Raw genomic sequence first — 21,675 nt, forward strand, 5'->3', positions numbered from 1 at the left:
AATAAAAAGATTTACAATTACAGTTATGTAGAAAAAAAAATTGGCCCGATACAATTATACATACTTATATTTATTTGTGGATAATTATGCCTGTTTTCATAATTTTTATTAAAATTTTATGTAAAATTGTACATAACTGTTTGTAATTATGTAAAAAACCGATATAAGTTTATAAAATTTCATATAATTGGACAATTGGTTTATTTTTATAATTATATAATTATATACCGGCTTTTGTATTTTTTAAAATTAATGCGTAAATAACTTTTTCAGAAGACACCACCATAAATCCAGAAAATATTCCCTTCAAGAAGATCCACAATGGCGCAAAAGATCAGGAGCAGGTCTTCCAGACAACGTAGGACTGTTGGGCAGAAGAGTAAGTGTGCAGCCAGAAGAAGCGAGTACTCTGCAAGAACTCGATATAGATGATCTCGAATCTCATCGAAGTGATGATCCCCGTGGCATGAGAAGACATAAGGCTTCACACCCAACAATACAAATAGGCCGGAAAAAAGAAGGCGGGATTCCTCATGAAACTTTTAAAAAAATGTACGATCATTCACCGCATGAAGTTTTTGTTCAACTGGATGAACTTCATGGAGTGGGTGAAGAACGTGAGTGGAGAGAAACAGCTCGTTGGATTAAATATGAAGAGGATGTTGAAGAAGGAGCAGACAGATGGGGTAGACCTCATGTTGCTTCTTTGAGTTTTCATTCATTGCTCAATCTTCGTCGATGCTTAGAGACTGGCGTTGTTTTGTTAGACTTAGAAGAAAAAGATGTACCTGGTATGGCTTATAGAGTTGTTGAACAGATGGTGATTGATGAGCTTATTCTGCCTGAAGACCGTCCAGTTGTTATGAGAGCTCTGCTACTTCGTCATCGACATGTTAATGAACATGAAAGGGGTTTTCGTTTTGGTGGAAAACGAAACTATTCTAGTTATACCAGCCTCCAGGTAGGTTATTAACTCTTAATTATCTAGTTAAGTATTAATAATTACTGTAATTTGATTTAATAATTTTTATTGACTGGTTATTATATTTTATGAAATTTTTTTTTATTCTGCGCTGATATATATTTTCAACGTCAAATCTGTTATTATATTATACAATTCCGTACTTTTATTGATTTTAGTGATGATAAGTAATAAGTACACATGAATGTTAATAAAACCCTTTTTTATGTAGAATTATAAATGAAATTGATGATAAAAATTGTTTATTTTTCATTGAAAATTAATTTCGGCATCAATGTTATTTCCGCAGTCTATCTGGCTGGAGGAAGAAGATGCTACGCGGGAAGACACTGAAAAACACGTAACTTTAAATTGTTATCCTGTCTTACTTTTTTTTGTCCCCCAAAAACATTCATGTTTTTTTTTTAATCCATCATATTTTTGTATTTGAATTTCCCATTACTTCATAAACCTCCATGATAATAATCCCAATCAATCATGAACTTACAGGAATAATTATAATTCTTTTTATTAAAGCAAATTCGACAACTAGGAGAGCAAAAAGAACCGTTTCATGAATATTAATATTTATTATAAATTATAGATATATTTTTTTAGTTAATATTAATTCAAATAAATTGCTTGACCCTGACAAGTTGAAATTAGAGCACAACCTCGAACGGTTCGCGTTCTGAAGCATGCAATACGACTTTTCGTTCAACGACTTATAACAGAATGAGTCACTCAGATTAAAGTTGTCTTATCATACAAAACTTATTCTATTATAGACAATAACAATAACTCTTATCTAAAAATTTCTTATGCTAATAAATAGTACGTGTATTGGGTTGATATATTTGTCTTTCTCAATGTAAATAAACATGGATATTTAGACGCTTCAATATTCTATTCATATTGACTATTTTTAGATATATGAATCGCATTAGATACTAATTTTTTATGATCGACATTTATGTTTATTGTTACAAAATTTGAAACTATTAATAAGATTTTTTTTTAATGACAACGTCATTAAATATTTGAACATGAAAAATTTTTTAATTCCATATTTCAGATTGGATACTCTATTGGATTTAATATTGAAGTTTTTAAATTTTATATATCAATAAAACATTTTGAAATTAAAATAATAACAATAACAATAATTATTATTATTATTTATTGTTACATGCCAGTTTTTTAGTCATTCATTGAATAAGAGAGTTATTATTGAACCTAAAATAGTTTTTGATAAATTCGTGGTTAAAAAAAATAATATTTAAGAGCAAATGGTTGTCCATATAATGATAAAAAAAAATTAATTAAATCAAATTTACATGACATGTTTGTATTATTCTAGAGGTAGAAGAATACATAATGACAATGTAAATAGAGGGTAAAATAAAGATACCAATAAAGTGTGCTCAAGGTTTTATCACAACCCCAAGCGGCTATATTACAAAAATATATACTGCAGTATTTTTGTAATCAATATTAAATATTCATATCTACCGTTTAATAAGTAATAAGTTGATTCAATTAAAATAATAACTTATTAAATGATTTCCTATGAGTTCATGATACCTAAAAATAACTTGTAATATATTTATAACTCTGTATTCGTGTTGTCCATGTGCTATAATATAATGACATTTATTTTGTTTCATTTTTTTATTTTTTCATATCATTCTCTTGAATATATATATATATATATATATATATATATATATATATATATATATATATATATATATATATATATATATATAGCACATCGTTATATTTCATCATGATGACGTTGACAATTGTTAAATCATATCAACCGCATTTGCACTTGTGTGTTTTATCATTTAATAATACAAACATTAAAAAATGAACTTGAAAAAAAAAAAAAAGATTTTTCTTTACTTAATAAATTATTCATACATGTTCTAAAAATATAAATGGGACATTCCAAATCAAATTGCTTAGTTGAAAAAATTTTTGATTTTAATTAACGATTTTTATTCAAAATTTTTACCATTTAATGAAATTTTACAATAAGAAATAACAATATGTTTTCAGTTTCAAATTCTGTGTTTGAAAATAAAAATTTTTTTTATTTATTTTGAATAAAAAATTTTTTGCAAGTTTTATGCGTTTAAGAATTTTTTAGTCTAATTTAATTATTAATTTATTCAAAATCACTTTTTTTATTTATTTTTAAAAAGTTAGTTTCATATATACATCAGAATGAAAGCAAATATTTGATTCTCTTCGAGAATAACAAAACTTCAATCTCAATACAGGGGTCTCCACAGTTTTTTTTTCTACAACTTTGGCTCTCCACTATTTTCCGCTAAAAAGTAGTGGACGGCCTCACCTACTGCCGTATATTCTCAAAATTTAATTCCTGAAATTAAAAACGCCCCAAATTCAAAATTGAAGAGACTCCATTGTAAATTACATATAATTTTCTATAACGCGCGATTTTATCTAGAAAGGGTCATTACAACGTCTTTATTTTATAAAAAGTAAAGAAATTTCAAATAGTTTTTTTTTCTTCATATCCTTTATCTGAAAAAAAAAATGAAGTAAATAAAAAGTAGTAATTTTTCATGCAGTTGAATTTGAAATGGAATATCCTGTATAACGTACTTGTCAAACGTATTGAAAAGTCTGAATTTAATAATCAAATTCATAAAGACTAAAAATAATTTCAACGATTAATAAAAGAAAAAAAATTTTTACAGAATTTGAACGACTCAAAGCCAAAAATCGTGCCATCAAGCCAACCTCAAGACAACAATCACACAACAGTTGACATAAAAGAAGAAATGACGTATACAAGCAGCAACGAAGATTTGAAAAAATCTCACAACAACGACTACATCTTCAAACGTATACCAACAGGAGCAGAAGCAACAGTTGTTTTGGTTGGTGCTGTTGATTTTTTGGATCAACCTACCATTGCTTTTGTCCGACTGGCAGAAGGTGTCTTCATGCCATCAATAACAGAAGTTACAATCCCAGTACGTTTTGTCTTCACGCTACTCGGTCCTCGTAATACCGATTTAGATTATCATGAAATAGGACGATCAATATCAACACTAATGGCCAACAAACCATTCCACCAAGTAGCATACAAAGCTAAACAACGAGGTGAACTTCTTTCAGCTATAAATGAATTCTTGGACGACTCAATTGTATTGCCACCAGGTGATTGGGAACGTCAAGCATTGCTACCATTTGATGAGCTTAAAGCTAAGAGCATAGCAATTAGAAAACGAAAAGCTTCAGCACTTGCAAAAGCTGCTCCTACGACTCAAGGTGAAGCTGCAATAAAAAAAGCTATTCTTGCTGGGGAAGATGGTAAGCGGCCACCTGATGACGATCCTCTTCGTCGAACACGCCGTCCTTTTGGAGGGCTTATAAACGACATTAAACGACGTTATCCATTTTACTTGTCTGATTTCACAGATGGGTTAAATAGTTCGTGTATAGCAGCAGCTATTTTCATGTACTTTGCTGCCCTATGTGCAGCCATTACTTTTGGGGGTTTGATAAGTGACAAAACAAAAAATGTTATTGGGATTTCAGAGACTCTTGTTTCTTGCTCATGGACAGGAGTTATAATGGCTCTTTTTGCAACACAACCTCTTGTGATAATTGGTACAACTGGACCTTTGTTGCTCTTTGACGAGAGTCTGTATAATTTTTGTTTAGCATATGATCTCGAATTTCTGACAATGCGACTTTATATCGGCATGTGGCTAGGTATAATAGCCTTGGCAATAGCCTCCATCGAAGGGTCCGTTTTAGTAAGACTTTTCACTCGTTTTACGGAAGAAATTTTCACTGGACTCATTTCACTACTCTATATCGTCGAAACTTTCATAAAGATTTATAATTATTTCAAAAAAAATCCCTTGCTACCAGAGTACTGTTTCGATCCGAATGACAACAGTCCTTACTATTCGACTAATCTAACCAATCCGAAAGAATATCTGAGGCTAAATAATGAAACAGAAATGAATTCTTCCACAATAAGTTTATCATTTCTACCAAGTTTTAATCCTTCCGGTTTGTTGATAAATCAACCAAATACAGCTCTGATGTGTACTATTTTGTGTTTTGGAACATTTTTAGGAGCGTATTACCTCCGTATTTTCCGCAACAGCCATTATTTGGGCCGTAGTGCCCGAAGAGCATTTGGAGACTTTGGAGTTCCAATCAGTATAATTATTTTTGTGTTGATAGATTACCTCTCTGAAGTAAAAACAGAAAAACTTCTTGTCCCTGAAGGTTTGAGTCCTACAATGCAGGGAAGAAATTGGATTGTATCGCCATCGGGTATCACCAAACCGATTTCTGTCTGGATGGCATTTGCTTGCGCAGTTCCAGCTCTACTCGTCTATATTCTTATTTTTATGGAAACACAAATATCAGAACTGATAATTGATAAAAAAGAACGTAAATTACGAAAGGGAAATGGATATCACATGGATATTGTTGTGGTGTGTTTAATGAATGTTGGATGTGGATTAATGGGTGCACCTTGGTGCTCAGCAGCGTCAGTACGTTCTTTGACCCATGTATCAGCAGTTACGGTCATGTCGCGCACTCATGCACCAGGGGACAAACCTTATATTGTCGAGGTGAAAGAACAAAGAGTTAGCGCGCTTCTTGTCGCTCTTTTGGTAGGAACTAGTGTTTTTATGGCTCCCCTGCTGCGCCGAGTACCCATGGCTGTCCTTCTTGGAGTCTTCTTTTACATGGGTATATCGTCAACCAATGGAGTACAATTATTCGATCGTGTTAAATTGTTCTTCATGCCTGTTAAGCATCATGGAACTGCTAATTATGTGAGACGAGTTCAAACTTACAAAATGCATCTATTTACATTGGTTCAAATATTATGTTTGGCTGTACTATGGATTGTCAAAAGTACACCAGCAGCTCTCGCACTTCCCTTTTTTCTTATTCTTATGATACCTTTACGCTCACAAATGACGCGATTCTTTACAGCTGCTGAGCTCCGGGCGCTTGATAGTAAAGGCCCTGATAATGAGACTGTTGAGGATGAACTTGATTTCTATGAAGAAGCACCACTTCCTGGTTAGATTGTGCCTTATCTACTTATATTCCACCTTTTGTTTAGGACATTAAATATCCTTCTGTATATTATCTATTATTTTGTCTCTGTTTATTTTATTATTTCTTTTTCATGTTAAAATAAAAGCACCAATTATTGACACTATAAGAGACATTTGAGATTTCAATTTTTAACATATTGATAATTTAATTTTTTTAACTTTTTTTTTTTTGTAATTACACTAATTAGTCTTTTGACTGAAAATTTGTGGTTTTTAATAATAGTTTTTTAAATTTAATAATTTATTTATAATGATAAAGTCAATTACCTGGCTACACCAATTATATTAATGAATTGACAAATCAACATATTCAATTAGTGACATACTAATATAGTGATATACTAATGATTGACAACTACAACGCGCTGTCTAAATTTATTTGTCTATATGAGATACAATTTAAATTTTGAGTACTAATTATTGACACCCGTTATTTGAAAAATAATAACGATTAAATTGATTGTAAATATCTAATATTGTTGATCTTTCATAATTTATTTATTTAATAAAAAAAAATCTAAATGTAAATAGATGAAAAAAATAATTAAAAATAAGCTTTATAAAATTTAAACTCACCAATTGTTTTAATAGACTCAAGTAAACTCTTTTTGTCTCTTTATAGTTAAATTTTTTCTATTTTTCAGAACTATTAATTTTTTTAATTCTTTAAATTATAAAGATAATACGAAAAAGTATACGATTAGTATTAATATTGTAGGTAATTAGATAAATTTTGAAATAAAATGAGGTATCAATAATTGGACCTTCGTCAATAACTAGTGCTTTTATTTTATAGATAAGAAAAAAAATATTTCAATGTTGTTCAGTTTTGACTCAACGATAAAAAGTCTAATTGCATTTTTAATTTATTTGGTTACTATTATTAATCTTTTATTGATTTAAAAATTTTTTTCTTCATTTTATTTTATTTTACTAATAAATAATTTACTTTTAATATAGTATAAAAATATTGTCAATTATTAGAGAGAAATATTAATTTCTTAATCTCATATATGATTACTTAAGTAATAATTGATGATAATTAATTAATACCGTGATATTATGAAATTTTAACATATAAGTGTAAATATTTATTATAAATATAATTTAATCCTTAAATTTGGTATTTTATCCCAGTGAATTCTTATACTTAATTGATTTTAAATAACTGAACTTATCAACATTATTGGTGCTTATTTTATTTTGAGAGATTGATTATTGTACAGAAAAAATTATAATTGATGAATTTTATTATAACATAATGAAATTCCTTACTATTAACTTTATTATGAATCTTCACTTTTAGTGAAATTTTCTTGCAACTTTTTAAGATTGTGCTACCTTAGCATTACCAGATAGTGATATGATTGAAAGAAGTACATTATCAATCATGAAACGATTCAATTGAAAAAGAAAAAAATACTGTACTTATATTTAGGTGCTCTAGTTGTTAATAATTGTACTGAGAATTAAAATTATAATTTCATACTAAAATTTACATAATTATTAGCTCAAAGAAAAATTCAGGGCTATAATTACTTGAGAAAGCCCATAGACAAAATTTTTGTCTTTATTTCTGATAAAATATATATAATAATAAAAACAACAAATAATATTATTTTTGAATGGAAAATATAAATATAAACTAACAGAGATTTTAAGATTGGAAAATGAATGATTATAGTATATATGAAATAAATATGATAAATTAAACGTACCTGAATGAGATGAATATCATGATGTTGCGGGTCCAAGTAAAAGAATAAAAACATCAAATGTTATATTTTAAATCATATATTATGTAAATTAAAATTCAAATAACGAACAAAAAAAAATATATTTTTATTCTTCGTTTAAATGAATTGACACATAATATTCTTCATGAAGAAATTGATTACTAATCAATACTTGATTTTATAAATTGTTTGATTAATAAGATAGTTTTATAATGCGGTGGATTTAATTATAAATTCGAAGAGTGTTAGACTTTAGAGTCTCAATTATTAATTTTTTCTGAATTAAAAATTATTATTATTATTATTACCCAAAATTTATTATAAGTTTTATTAAAATCTACAGCTAAAAATGTATTTAAAATTATAAACTATTTAAAACAGTACTTAAGATTTAAAGTAAAAAATGATCAAAAATTGATCAATTGAAATTCATAAATCTTACTCTAATAATGTAAATCTATATATTAACCAAATATTTTAAAGATAATAAAAATTAAACATTATTTTGAATTGTTAAATCAACAATTATGAAATATTATTGTAAATAAATGAATAATCAGTATTACAGTAATAATTAGTTATAGTAAAACTATGCCTTAAAATAGAAGAAAAAATAAATATTTTAATGTCTTATCAAATACATGTAGTTATTGTTTACTTATCAAATATAATTACTTACTGTTTACTCCCTACTCATATATTTATATCCCAATTATCCATTTAAATCTAGTCAGTATCATATTGTGACAATGGACGTTGTACTGCTTTCAAATAAAAATGGCATCACCGCGTCTTGCTGTTTCGACTTTGAGTCACCGTGGTATATCGCCAAAGATAGTCAAAAATTTATTGAGTCCCAGGTAAATAAATAACAAAATCAACCTTATATATACTTAGTTATAATGATGTATAAATATTTAATTACTACTGAAATATTTAATTAACCTCAGACAATGTCGCAGCCCGCAAAAAATAGAGAGAGATTCACTGAGTCCACGCAACGAAAACGATGTCAGGATAGCTATTAAAAATCGAATTGTCTCATTTAATATAGATACACCGAATTGTAAAAAAATAGTAAATGATGATTTATCGAATGAAAAAAAAATTTTACTTGGTTGCGGTAGTTTTGGAACTGTTTATAAAGCAACGTATAGAGGTATCCAGTTTTAATTTTTATAATACTGGAACGAAATAAACAGACATCTAATAATTTTTTTGTTTTTTTATTTAACAGACGAATTAGTGCTAAGAAAATATTTGAAAAAAATTGCATTCATAGTTTCTTATAATTTTTAAATAAGAGTTTCTTTTTTTCAATTTTTTTAGTAATATCCTTTTATAAAAAGTCCTAAAAAAGATCAGATGTCTGTTAAATCCAGTAAAATTAGTTTTTATATCGCATTGATTTAATTCAATCAAATACTTATACATTTTTAAAGGTAATCAAGTGGCTGTTAAAATAATGGAACGTAAAAATCTCCATGATACTCAAGTAGAAGCAGAAAAACATGCTTCTTTATTACAACATTCTAATATTGTAAAAATTATTAAAGTAGAGCAAGGTTCTGTTTGTTCATTGATTACTATGGAACTCTGTATAATGTCGTTGCAAGATAAATTAGATAAAATGAAATTACCTTTGATTGAAAGAATCAAAATATGGAGCGCAGTAGCTTCTGGTTTAGATTTTTGTCACAATGCAGGTATTGTTCATGCCGATGTTAAACCAAAAAATATCTTGATCGCACCTGATGGTCAACCTAAACTTTCTGATTTTGGAAGCTCAATTATCACACACAAACCAATTGAGCGCATTAGTTTTCGTGTAAGTAAATACAATAACCATAATTAATGAGCTAAATAATAACAAAGTAATTCAATTTTGTTTACTTAGGGAACTCCTGGGTACGTAGCACCGGAAGTGATAAAAGGTTGTAATCCAACAGTTAAATCAGATATTTATTCTTTAGGAATTATAGCATGGCAGATAATCTCAAGAAAAATTCCTTTTGCGACTCATCATCCGCATACCACGCTATATCTTACTGGTAAAGGTGTCCGACCTGTAGATGATGACGTTGATGATGGGTGCAATGGTACTTATAAGAATCTTTATAGAAAAAGTTGGTCACAGAATCAAGAAACTAGACCGAATCTTGATTTTATTATTTTTCAATTAAATAACTTACTGAAGCAAATTAAAACACCAACGTAATTTATCAAGAAAAATTTATTATGGAAACTAATTATTAAAGTCTTATATAAGTATTGGTAAGGATTAAATGAATAGAAGTGTTTTTGTTTCATGTTTCTGGCATCTCTCCTCCAGGAACCAGCTGTAAATAAATTATTAAATTTTTTAATTACAAAAGACAGGTCAAATATTTATCGTTTCTTGATAAATATAATAAATAGATTACCATTGTAATGTTACTTCCATTAAGAAGAATTTGATCAAGCTTTGTAACTCTACGACCTTCCGGGGTAGCTTCACTTTCTGTAACATCCTCCAGGAGCATATTAACAAAGTCATCGAATCCTTGCAAGGTTCCAACAATTTCTTTATCATTCTTCATAATGATATGAATTCTGCTGCCGATACATTTGTCAATTAATTCTGTAAAAAAAATAGTATTGTGTTTTATTAATATAAGTGTGTATAATGTATAATTTTTAAATAGATAAATTCATAATGATAAAACATATAAAATAATTATTCACTTATTCTAACCTAATGGCAATAAAGTTGATGGGTTTGTAGTTACCGAACTCGTCATTTTTGATATTTTATTAACGTAATTTCTTATAATTGTTATAGACTTTATTGTTGTAATAAAATTTTGTTATTTTAATTAAAGTTGATTATATTTTTGAGTAAATAATTACCAAAAATACAAGTAAACATGAAATTCAATGTACACAGAGTTGAAAAAATTGTTGAAATTCTATTGGTCGTTTCAATGGGGACCCATTTTGTCAAACTCGGCCGCTTGACAGCAGCACATCAGCAAGTTTTTTAAAGCGCAAATTTTCAAGTATAATCGGCAAAGAAAGAAAAGGTTTAATATGAAAAATTAGTTTACTAGTTTATAATCAAATGAAAATTAAAAAGAAATCGACGCAATAAACAATAAAAAGTATGTAATTATTTTTTTTATAAGTTATATGAATTTAATAATAATAATAATAATTACGGTATACCCATATTTATGTTATACCTGATGTTTTGGAGTGGACACATGTGTTGATAAGTCATTGTGAAAAAAATAATTCAAAAATTTAAATAATACTGAAAAATGGGAAAGTGTTCAGCTCCTCTTTGTAAAGGAAAAGCTACTTTTACCTTTCCAAAAAACGAAAAACGTCGGATTCTTTGGGAAAAAGCCATAAATGTCAATTTTCAATCATCAAAATCATCAAGGTTATGTTCGATCCATTTCGAAAAAGATTTAATTATTGAAAAAAAAAAGAGAGTTTTTATATGACCCTGAAGTTTAGCACACAGCCGATAAAAATAATTTTTAGTTACGGATATCTCGAGTAAGAATGGAGTTACGGCAAATGGATGCATATGGAATTATTTGGCGCGAAAAAATCTATATGTACAAAATTTTGAAATATTTATCAAAAATTTTTTATGTCCAAAAATAATTTTTAGAAAGCTCTCTAAAAGTTCTGAATCATCCAAATTTCTCAAAAACTGGTCATTTTCATTTATTTTCAATTATTTATATGTACATTTTTCCGAATTGCGTTTTTTGTGCTAGGAGCTTTAGTTCAAAATAACTCCTTAAAAAATAATTTTATTCTTAAATCAAAAATTGTACGCAGAGTTTTTCTAAAAATACATATGGGCGATTCCGCGGGAGACGATTTTTGACATAAATTTTTAAATCACAGTATTTGTTACTTTTTTTTATACCAATTTTTTTTCAATTTGAGGAGGGTAAGAGCATTTGTGTTGCACTAACGTCGAAGTCTAATTTGACAAGCAAATTAGTTTTGATAACTGCTACTAAAAAAAAGTAGAAAAGTTGCAAAAAAAGTTACGCAAAAGTTACGCGTTTCTGATGTTTACAGCGATTCTGAAGATGAACCTTAAGTCTGATAGATCGCCGACCATTCCAAACAAATAATTTATTTTAGTTACATAGGAAAGTGCTAATTAGTGATACAGCATCTATGATCTCATATATTTAATTTAAAGTTACATGGAAATGTTTATATTTACTACAGTGAGACGTGTTGCACCCGCGATAGTTTTACGTTGCACCCGCGACTGGATAAAAAGTGAATAATTTATAACATTTATTTCTTTTAATAATTTTATTTAAATTAATAATTAGTTTGTTTTGTATTCTTTTAAAGAATATAAAAATAATTTAATAAATATTCCATAATTAACAGACTTTTTTCATTCTAGCTTCATGACCTTTAATGGTGGGCCGATTTCGTTGCACCCGCGATAGCACTTTGAACCTCTCCTGTGTCTATTTAGACATTTTATTAAATGTTTTTTATATTAATTTTTGTAAAACAGATTATAAGGTAATCCTGTAACCAGTCATTTCTCTAAAAAGAGTTTTTATTTTCTTAGTAAGAAGCCTTGAGTGAGTCTAAATGTTGCACCCGCGAGTACGGAATCGCCCACATGTACATTTTTTGATTTTTCTGAAATTTGAATATTTTCAAAGATATCCGCATCCAAAAATTTTTTTTAATTTTTGGATACGGATATGAATTTGAAAAAAAATTTTTTCAGGAAAAAACAAAAAAATACTTTTGTATTTATCAAAAAACTGTATGTACATTATTTTTCTTTGTAGTTTTTCCATTTTTTTTAAAAATATTAAAAATTTTTGACTTTTTTAAAAATTTTTGTCGAGAATAAAAATTAAAAAAAAAATTTTTTTCGTTTAAATGAAATATGTATCTAATTACTTCTTAAAAATCTTCATGTACGTTTCCTAAAAACACCGATAATGCCTAATATCCATTAATAATTATAAATAACATGTTTTTGACTTCTTAATTTAAAGAATCCACAGAGTGTGTCGTAGAACTACTTATTATTTTATAAATACTTCTCACAAAAATTAATTTATTTATTTATTCAATTTATATGTCAAGGCAAACTAGCCGAATGACAATAATATACATAATTTTTATAAGAAAGTACACGTATAACAATATTAAACATATAAGACTAACATCATCATATTTTAAGGAAGTTAATAATTTTGAATGATTTAATAATATAGTTGCAAAATTCAATAGTACTGTACTATTTATAAGAATGAGAACAACAATAGAATCAATGAGCAATATTTGAAAGCTAATTTTTTCAATGGTAACATATTAGATACTTTAGTAATTTAGAATGTAAATTTTTTATTTTAAATTTTTAAATGGCCTGTTTGACATTTATAGTACATTTTCTCATTCTAGTTTCACAAAAAATTCAAAAGCTTTATTTTTGAAGGAGTCTAGGCTGAGTGATTCTATGACTTCAGTGGGTAGCTCTTTCCAGATTCGAATTGCAGAAATTACAAACGAATGCTTGTAGATTGTAGTCGAGAAATTTGGCATTTTGAAAAGAATGTTATTAAATTTCGCTGCAATTCTGTCAGATCTTCTGATATCAGATGGTTCTTCTATAAAAAGACTCCTAAGGAACTTGGGTTCACCTTAGAAGCTTGAACATAAAGCAAGCTAAAGCGTAAAGTCTTTTGGATTTAATTGTGAGCCAATTTAATTTATGCCTGTAAGGAGTGATATGTTCATCACGTCTAAGATTGAATATGAATCTGATAGTGTTATTCACGAGACGCTGCAGTTTGTAGTCTAACTTTTTTGGTGAATCAAGAAAGACTAATGAACAATATTCAATAATTGGGATGATATTGGATATGACTAAGAGCTTGCGAGTGGACGTAAAGAGAATATTTCTCCTATATTTCAGGCAATTTAACGTAGCGTAGACTTTACGAGTAGTATGGGCAACATGGACATCCTAAAAAAGATTTCTGGTTAGGTGAATTCCCAAATGCTTGGTTGTATTAACATAGGGTATTACATTTCCATCTATAATAATTGGAGGAAGATCACAGTTATCTAAGAGCTTGAGTCTTCTATTACTTCCAAGAATCATAACCTTAGTTTTTGAAAAATTTATTTCAAGGCCAACTTCTTTAACCCAATCAGCTACTGCTTCCCCATCAGTCATAAGTTTAATTTCAGCTTCATTCAAGAGCTTCAAATTGGGCTAGATGGGCTAAATAACTGTTTATATTGAGACTTAAGATGTTTATTGATGTACTGGTTACAATAGGCTGATCAATTTGTTGCTATAAAAGTTTTTCAAGGTCATCTTCAGTGTTGATATGAAACTTAGGTGAATCATCATCCTTCTTTGCATAGACATTGTCACGATCAGTCCAGACGTATTTAATTTTTGATAGTTTGGCTTTAGTTTTTATCTTCTGTACAAATTTATATATATCAGGATGTAAGAACTCATTTATGTAGATAAATTTGTTTTGGTTAGAGTCAGAAGAAGTATTAAAGACGTTTTTAGCCAGAAGTTTTGGGGAACGGCGTTTGACTTCAATGATGTGTTCACAAATTTCAGGTGATTTCAGGTGATTAAGGTCCAAGAAAAAAATCCAAATTTTTGGGGGAATTTTAACAAGCTGTAACTTATCGAAAAATGGTCGTACGGTAAATAAAAAAAGCAAATTGTAGCTCTGAGTGTTTAGTTTTTGGATCTAAGTTCCAAAATTTTTGTTTTTCATTTTTTTTCGAGTAATGTTAAGAAAACCATCGAGAAAAAAATTTTCGAAATGTTTTTGGTTTTTTTCTTTTTTAGTTTACGGACTTGGAAAAAAATTTTTTGAATGAACCTCTTCATGGATCAGATAACTTGTTTGTTTAGCTTCAATTTGTTTTTTTTAAAGACGTCGATACAAACATTTCTCGCTAAGATATCGGTGTTAGAATGAAAAAAGATCATTTTGTCTTTACTTTGATTATCGATATCTCAGCAACCAATAGTCGTACAGAAAATACAAAAAATGTAGTGACTCATTTTCTCACCGATTTTCATTGATTTCAAATTCATTTTCATTTTAATAAAAATTATGACCTTTTCTGAGCAAAAATTTAGGTCCCTTAATTTTTGTGAGAAGTATATATAAAATAATAAGTAGTTCTATGACACACTCTGTGGATTCTTTAAATTAAGAAGTTAAAAACTAATGCTATTTATAATTATTTATGGATATTAGGCATTATCGGTGTTTTTAGGAAACGTACATGAAGATTTTTAAGTAATAAGTAGGTACATATTTCATTTAAACGAAAAAAATTTTTTTTTTAATTTTTATTCTTGACAAAAATTTTTAATATTTTTGAAAAAAATGGAAAAACTACAAAGAAAAATAATGTACATACAGTTTTTTGATAAATACAAAAGTATTTTTTTGTTTTTTCTTAAAAAAATTTTTTTTCAAATTCATATCCGTATCCAAAAATTAAAAAAAATTTTTGGATACCGATATTTTCGAAAATATCTAAATTAGAAAAAATCCAAAAAATGTACATGTGTATCTTATAAAAATTAACAAGTACTTTTTTTTTTTAGTTAAAAAAAAATTTTTTTTCAAATTTATATCCGTATCCAAAATCTTAAAAAAATTTTTGGATGCGGATATCTTTGAAAATATTCAAATTTCAGAAAAATCAAAAAATGTACATGTGTATTTTTAGAAAAACTGTGCGTACAATTTTTGATTTAAGAATAAAATTATTTTTTAAGGAGTTATTTTGAACCAAAGCTCCCAGCTCAAAAAACGCAATTCGGAAAAATGTACATATAAATAATTGAAAATAAATGAAAATGACGAGTTTTTGAGAAATTCGGATGATTCAGAACTTTTAGAGAGCTTTCCAAAAATCATTTTTGGCCATAAAAAATTTTTGAAAAATTTTTAAATTTTGTACATATAGATTTTTTCGCGCCAAATAATTCCATATGCATCCATTTGCCGTAACTCCATTCTTACTCGAGATATCCGTAACTAAAAATTATTTTTATCGGCTGTGTGCTAACTTCAGGGTCATAGTTTTTATACAGGTATGAAATTTATTTATTTAACATAGATTTATATTTTAGTAATTTAATATCTGTATTAAGTGACTTTAATAGCTGATTTATTTTAGGAGTAACAACATCCAAAAAGTATTATAAAACCTAATGCTGAACCAACACTCATGTTGAAGCTTGAAGAAGAAAAATCAAGGCGTTCAGAAAAAATTCGGAAAGCTCTTTTCGAAGAAGATTCTAATGATTCATCATCATCATTGCCTTTATCGCTTTTGGATGATCCAATAAATATTTTCGAAAATATTGCAAACAGTTTGATTGAATCACCTGTAAACAATTGTATATCATCAGCACCATCATCATCAAATGAAAACAATAAAATTACAGAGCCACAAAAAAATAGAGCTTCGAAGTTCGCCAATAAATAAAGAAACATTGATAGATCATTAAATTAAAGAGCCATTTGCATCAACTGATATTCAAAATTGTTCAACAATCTGAAACATATCAAGCATACTCGATGATTACTATAATATCGATGTATAAATGGAACAGGAGGTCTATTCATTGCCAATGTCAGAAAGTAGTATTGCAGATTACATGGAATCAAATCATGTGAAATCTTTGGAAGTGAAAAAATAAAAATCATCTGCCGTAGAAAAAAATGTTTTAGTTCAAATGGTATCCAAGTTTACCGTGGGCCTTTATTTGTTCAATCAATTTTTCACCGAGATGATGTAATACATTACTATACTGGATTAGAAAATTATGCTAAATTTCAATTTGTGTATGATACATTAAGTGATTATGTAAATCGCATTACATATATTAAAGGTCAAAAGTTAACTCTGTAGAAACTGAGGACATATTTGTTGATACTTATGAAATTACGAAGAAACAAAACAATCGAAAAAAATTAACTGTATCGAAACAGAATTATTTTGACGCGGCCGTTATACGCGCCATTGTTAACAAGAATTGCATCAGCCACGCGGCTTTAGTCAATGTTTTCCTCATACAATATCACATTAATTAACATTTGCATTTATAAATAAATTCATCAGTTAGGGAGTTCCATACAATGCCCAGGGTTTTAGAGATAGAATCGTCGTTGATAGCACAGTCTAAGTCCAGAGTTCTTTGGTCAAAGTTGTCAAGTGCGTGTTGATGATTTGAAGCCCATTGTCTGAGTTCAAAACCCCCCTTTCGTACCAGTTGAATGATTTCATCACGTAACTGTAAAATTTCAGTCAAAGAATTAGTTCCAGTTGAGAGATTGTCAACATAAAGATCTCGTTTAAGTATTTTTGAAGCTATTGGAAAGTTATGTGATTCTTCGTCAGCAAGTTGATTTACAGTGCGTATAGCTAAGAATGGGGCCGCAGAGACCCCAAACGTAACTCGTTTGAGTTCAAAAGTACTAATGTTGTTGTTGTGATAATAAAGAATTCGTTTTCAATTAATGATGAGCGCTCTCATCCAGATGCGTGATTCAAAAGGTAAATTCATACAAGCTCGTGCTTTACTTGATACCTGTGCAACAGCTAATTTTATTACTGAGAATTTAACCAATAAATTAAAACTTCCAATGCAAAATTGTTCTATTCCAATCGGGGCTGTTAATGGAATGCAAACTTTCTCTAAACATCTTGTTCAAGTAACTTGTAAATCTTTAAATGATAAATTCCAGAGATCACTATCTTTTTTAACTGTTAACGAAATTACTGAATTGAGTCCTAATGAAACCTTTCCACGTGATAAAATACATATACCAAAAAATATAATACTTGCTGATCCACAATTTCACATTCCAAGACCCGTAGACGTCCTTATCGGTTCAGGTACTACTCTTTCACTTCTATCAGTTGGACAGATTAATTGCTCACAAGCTGACTGTGATTTAATACTACAAAAAACGCAACTGGGATGGGTTGTAGCGGGGGGAGTCAACGACGACCAAAACATACTACCTGTGATTTGTCAACTAACTGACCTATCAAGTCAATTAACTAAGTTTTGGACAATTGAAGATGTGGGCTCTAAAGATTCACGATCTTTAGACGACTCTACATGTGAGAATCATTACCATCAAACGACTACACGGGATGTAGACGGACGATATATAGTAAAACTACCTTTCCGGGTCGACAACGTCGACTTTGGAAATTCTAAAAATCAAGCTTATAAAAGATTTCTATCCTTACAGAGGAGATTAAATTCTGATTCACAATTAAAAACCGAATATAACAAAGTCATGCAAGAATACATCGACCTTGGTCACATGGTATACGTACCGGATGACAAAACACCAGGATATTATATGCCTCATCACCCGATAATTAAAACATCTAGTACTACCACCAAAGTACGCGTTGTATTTGACGCCTCAGCCAAAACCGATAAAGGTATCTCCCTGAATGAAGTCCTGTTAACGGGGCCTACTATCCAAGACAATCTCTTTACTATTCTTTTACGTTTTCGTACTTTCATCTACGCTATGACTTCTGACATTGCGCAGATGTACCGACAGATTTGCATACATCCAGACCATCACAAATTTCAACGAATTCTTTATTATCACAACAACAACATTAGTACTTTTGAACTCAAACGAGTTACGTTTGGGGTCTCTGCGGCCCCATTCTTAGCTATACGCACTGTAAATCAACTTGCTGACGAAGAATCACATAACTTTCCAATAGCTTCAAAAATACTTAAACGAGATCTTTATGTTGACAATCTCTCAACTGGAACTAATTCTTTGACTGAAATTTTACAGTTACGTGATGAAATCATTCAACTGGTACGAAAGGGGGGTTTTGAACTCAGACAATGGGCTTCAAATCATCAACACGCACTTGACAACTTTGACCAAAGAACTCTGGACTTAGACTGTGCTATCAACGACGATCCTATCTCTAAAACCCTGGGCATTGTATGGAACTCCCTAACTGATGAATTTATTTATACAGCTAACTCCATTGATTCATCACGAAAAATAACTAAAAGAACTATTCTATCAGATATTGCAAAGATTTTCGATCCTATCGGAATTCTGGGTCCTATAGTACTAGCTGCTAAAACTATCATTCAAGAATGTTGGAAATTAAAGATTCACTGGGATGAAGCGGTCCCACAAGAGTTACACCTACGTTGGTGTAAGTTTGCTGAACAATTACCTATCATCAAAGACTTTTCAATTGAACGTAATATATTACTTCCTAATGCAACTGACATACAGCTGCACGGATTTTGTGATGCTAGTAAGGTGGGCTACGGTGCTTGCATATATGTTAGATCAATGAACAAACAAGGGCACGTAATCGTGAGGTTAGCTTGTTCCATATCCCGAGTTGCTCCCATTAAAGATGTTACAATTCCAAAATTAGAATTATGTGGAGCATTATTACTTGCTAAATTATATAAAGATACACTTCCTTCTTTTAATTTTGATATTTCTAAAATTATATTCTGGTCCGATTCAACTATTGTACTTCAATGGCTTAAACGATCCCCAAATTCTCTTAAAGTCTTCGAAGCTAATCGCGTTACAGAAATTCAGTCCCTTGGTAATAAAGTAGAATGGCGACATGTCAGAACCAAAGATAACCCTGCAGATTGTTTATCTAGAGGTCAACTCCCTTCTGAATTTTTAAAGAATGAAATGTGGTTAGAAGGTCCTACGTGGCTCTCACAGGACCATACAACCTGGCCTGAATTATCACCACCAGTTCCATCAGAACTTCCTGGTGTTCGAAAAAATACTTGTTTATTAGCTGCTACATATAATTTATTTAGACGCTTCTCGTCATACTCGACGCTTATAAACTCATTTTCATTTTGCTTGCGTATGAGTAAAAATAATCCCTTTAAACAAAAACCTTTGAGCGTCGAAGAAAAATTACGAACTGAAATTAAAATCTTAACACTAATTCAAAACGAACAATTTCATTACGAAATTGAACAAATTAAAGAAACTGGGCAAACGAAAAACTTACGATTGCGAGGGCTCAATCCCTTTCTCGATCAAAAAGGATTATTAAGAGTTGGAGGACGCTTGAAACATGCTCCTATTTCATTTTCCGAAAAACATCCCATCTTACTACCCTCACGACATCATGTTACAGATTTAATTATTCGAGAAACACACAAAAACGCATATCATTCCGGTATTCAAAGCACACTTTCCAATCTTAGACATAGATTTTGGTTATTAGATGGTAAAAATCAAGTACGTAAAATCGTTAAAAAATGTGTCGTAAGTGTCCGACACCGTCCTATATTATTGCAAGGAAAAATGGCCAACTTGCCTAGCTCTCGAGTCACTGAATCAGCAGCTTTCTCTCACGTGGGTGTGGACTACTTTGGACCGCTCTTTATTAAAGAACGTAAATTCCGAAATAGAACTAAAATCAAGGTATATGGGTGTGTCTTTGTCTGTATGGCCACTAAGGCTGTACACCTAGAAATTGCAAGCGATTTAACTACAGAGGGTTTTTTGGGTGCATTTGGGCGATTCATGGGTCGACGAGGGGTCCCATCTAATGTTTATTCTGACAATGGTACTAACTTTGTGGGTGCTAACAATCAATTGAGGGAACTGTATTTATTATTTACATCTAAATCTCACCAGGATTCTGTCCACGAATATGCTGTCCGAAAGAACATCATCTGGACATTTAACCCTCCATTATCTCCTCATTTTGGTGGCATTTGGGAAGCGGCTGTGAAGTCGTTTAAGCATCATTTCAAACGAGTGGTGAAGAACCAACTTCTGACTTTTGAAGAGTTAAACTCTTTAACTATACAAATAGAAGCTGTACTTAATTCTCGTCCTTTATGCTCTTTATCTAGCGATCCTAATGATCCTATTGCACTAACACCTGCCCACATATTGATAGGACGTCCTCTCACAATACTGCCTGAAAATGATTTTTCTAATGTTCCAGATAATAGACTCAATGTTTGGCAATTTATTGTCAAGGCTCGACAAGATTTCTGGAGACGTTGGTACCTGGAGTATCTACACGAACTACAAACCAGACAAAAATGGCATTCTTCTCAGGGAGAAATTACGGTCAACCAGGTTGTCTTACTCATGGACAAAAACCAACCATGCATGCGGTGGCAGCTGGGAGTGGTGGTCGACATTCATCCAGGCGATGACGACATAACGAGGGTGGCTTCTATCCGAACCGCTCAAGGAATCTACAAACGGAATATCACTCTACTGTGTCCCTTACCAGTCAATTCTTGAAATTTTGTAATAATGAAATATTGTAAACACCTTATGTATTCAATTGTAAACACTACTCATGACATTTTGCTCAAACCTTCGCAACGGGGGGAGTATGTTTAGCTGCTAAACTGATATATATACGAATTTATATAAGAGTTGTGCCTTCGGGCTTTGTCGCTCTATTTCGAGTCTTTTCGCTCTAAATCGGGAGTAATCGGATTGCTCATGGCTGCTGCTCATGCGCGCCTCGGGTAAGCGGGAGAGAAGCCGGCCACAGTGCAGCCAGATCGTAGGATTTTTTTACCCCCACTTTGAGCCGTTTTCAATGGGCTTAAACGGGAAGATACCACAAAGTGGGGGTAAAAAAATCCTACGATCTGGCTGCGCTGGCCGGCCAGCGTGGTCGGTCGTAGTCAGTTAGGGATGGGCGATGTTAGCAAAAAAAATCGACATCGGACTATCGATTTTCGAAATTTTTCACCATCGAACCATCGATG

The 21,675-nt window shown here is 30.3% G+C and overlaps 4 protein-coding genes and 1 long non-coding RNA gene across 14 annotated transcripts in view; 4 read left to right on the forward strand and 1 right to left on the reverse strand.

Moving 5' to 3' along the window:
- LOC123267842 (anion exchange protein 3) overlaps nt 1–7,508 on the forward strand; it is a 44,482-nt gene extending 36,974 nt beyond the window's left edge. For 7 of the 8 annotated variants that reach the window (XM_044732722.1, XM_044732723.1, XM_044732726.1 and 4 more), the window contains 3 exons: nt 274–961; nt 1,272–1,322; nt 3,694–7,508. In XM_044732722.1, coding sequence (XP_044588657.1) covers nt 274–961; nt 1,272–1,322; nt 3,694–6,063 — 3,109 coding nt within the window. In that variant the 3' untranslated portion in view covers nt 6,064–7,508. The remainder of the gene's footprint in view (nt 1–273; nt 962–1,271; nt 1,323–3,693) is intronic. The other variant, XM_044732724.1, reaches the window with a different exon arrangement.
- Nucleotides 7,509–8,502: 994 nt separating this feature from the next.
- On the forward strand, nt 8,503–10,394 carry LOC123267844 (dual specificity protein kinase shkC-like). Of its 3 annotated transcripts, XM_044732732.1 has the most exons (5): nt 8,503–8,692; nt 8,783–8,991; nt 9,275–9,538; nt 9,608–9,660; nt 9,730–10,394. In XM_044732732.1, exons 1-5 carry the CDS (start codon nt 8,610–8,612, stop codon nt 10,048–10,050), a joined length of 930 nt encoding a protein of 309 aa, XP_044588667.1. In that variant the 5' UTR covers nt 8,503–8,609; the 3' UTR covers nt 10,051–10,394. The 3 variants fall into 3 exon arrangements, with proteins under 3 accessions (XP_044588667.1, XP_044588666.1, XP_044588665.1); XM_044732731.1 differs by having other exon boundaries at nt 8,504–8,692; nt 8,795–8,991; nt 9,275–9,660; XM_044732730.1 differs by having other exon boundaries at nt 8,506–8,692; nt 9,275–9,660.
- LOC123267845 (U6 snRNA-associated Sm-like protein LSm5) lies at nt 10,048–10,763 on the reverse strand. The gene is made up of 3 exons (XM_044732733.1): nt 10,567–10,763; nt 10,256–10,452; nt 10,048–10,171 (listed from the first exon to the last, which is right to left on the reverse strand). Exons 1-3 carry the CDS (start codon nt 10,610–10,612, stop codon nt 10,139–10,141), a joined length of 276 nt encoding a protein of 91 aa, XP_044588668.1. The 5' UTR covers nt 10,613–10,763; the 3' UTR covers nt 10,048–10,138.
- Nucleotides 10,764–12,253: 1,490 nt separating this feature from the next.
- Nucleotides 12,254–16,692, forward strand: LOC123267846. Its single transcript, XR_006510141.1, has 3 exons — nt 12,254–12,383; nt 15,843–15,969; nt 16,056–16,692. It is a non-coding gene; the product is annotated as an uncharacterized LOC123267846 (long non-coding RNA).
- Nucleotides 16,693–17,404: 712 nt separating this feature from the next.
- On the forward strand, nt 17,405–21,196 carry LOC123267892. The gene has a single exon (XM_044732779.1). It carries the CDS (start codon nt 17,405–17,407, stop codon nt 21,194–21,196), a length of 3,792 nt encoding a protein of 1,263 aa, XP_044588714.1.
- The last annotated feature ends 479 nt before the right edge of the window (nt 21,197–21,675 follow it).

Source organism: Cotesia glomerata, linkage group LG6 (assembly GCF_020080835.1).
Source record: "Cotesia glomerata isolate CgM1 linkage group LG6, MPM_Cglom_v2.3, whole genome shotgun sequence".
NCBI classification, from domain to species: Eukaryota; Metazoa; Arthropoda; class Insecta; order Hymenoptera; family Braconidae; genus Cotesia; species Cotesia glomerata.

What these genes read in the sequence shown, in the direction of transcription:
- LOC123267844 (XM_044732730.1), top strand. Translation starts at nt 8,610, where the DNA reads ATGGCATCACCGCGTCTTGCTGTTTCGACTTTGAGTCACCGTGGTATA. An exon ending in AAAAATTTATTGAGTCCCAG is followed by an intron (nt 8,693 to 8,782) that starts GTAAATAAATAA and finishes AATTAACCTCAG; the next exon opens with ACAATGTCGCAGCCCGCAAA. An exon ending in TTATAAAGCAACGTATAGAG is followed by an intron (nt 8,992 to 9,274) that starts GTATCCAGTTTT and finishes ACATTTTTAAAG; the next exon opens with GTAATCAAGTGGCTGTTAAA.
- LOC123267845 (XM_044732733.1), bottom strand. Translation starts at nt 10,612, where the DNA reads ATGACGAGTTCGGTAACTACAAACCCATCAACTTTATTGCCATTAG. An exon ending in ATCAACTTTATTGCCATTAG is followed by an intron (nt 10,453 to 10,566) that starts GTTAGAATAAGT and finishes TTTTTTTTACAG; the next exon opens with AATTAATTGACAAATGTATC. An exon ending in ATGGAAGTAACATTACAATG is followed by an intron (nt 10,172 to 10,255) that starts GTAATCTATTTA and finishes ATTTATTTACAG; the next exon opens with CTGGTTCCTGGAGGAGAGAT.
- LOC123267892 (XM_044732779.1), top strand. Translation starts at nt 17,405, where the DNA reads ATGAGCGCTCTCATCCAGATGCGTGATTCAAAAGGTAAATTCATACAA.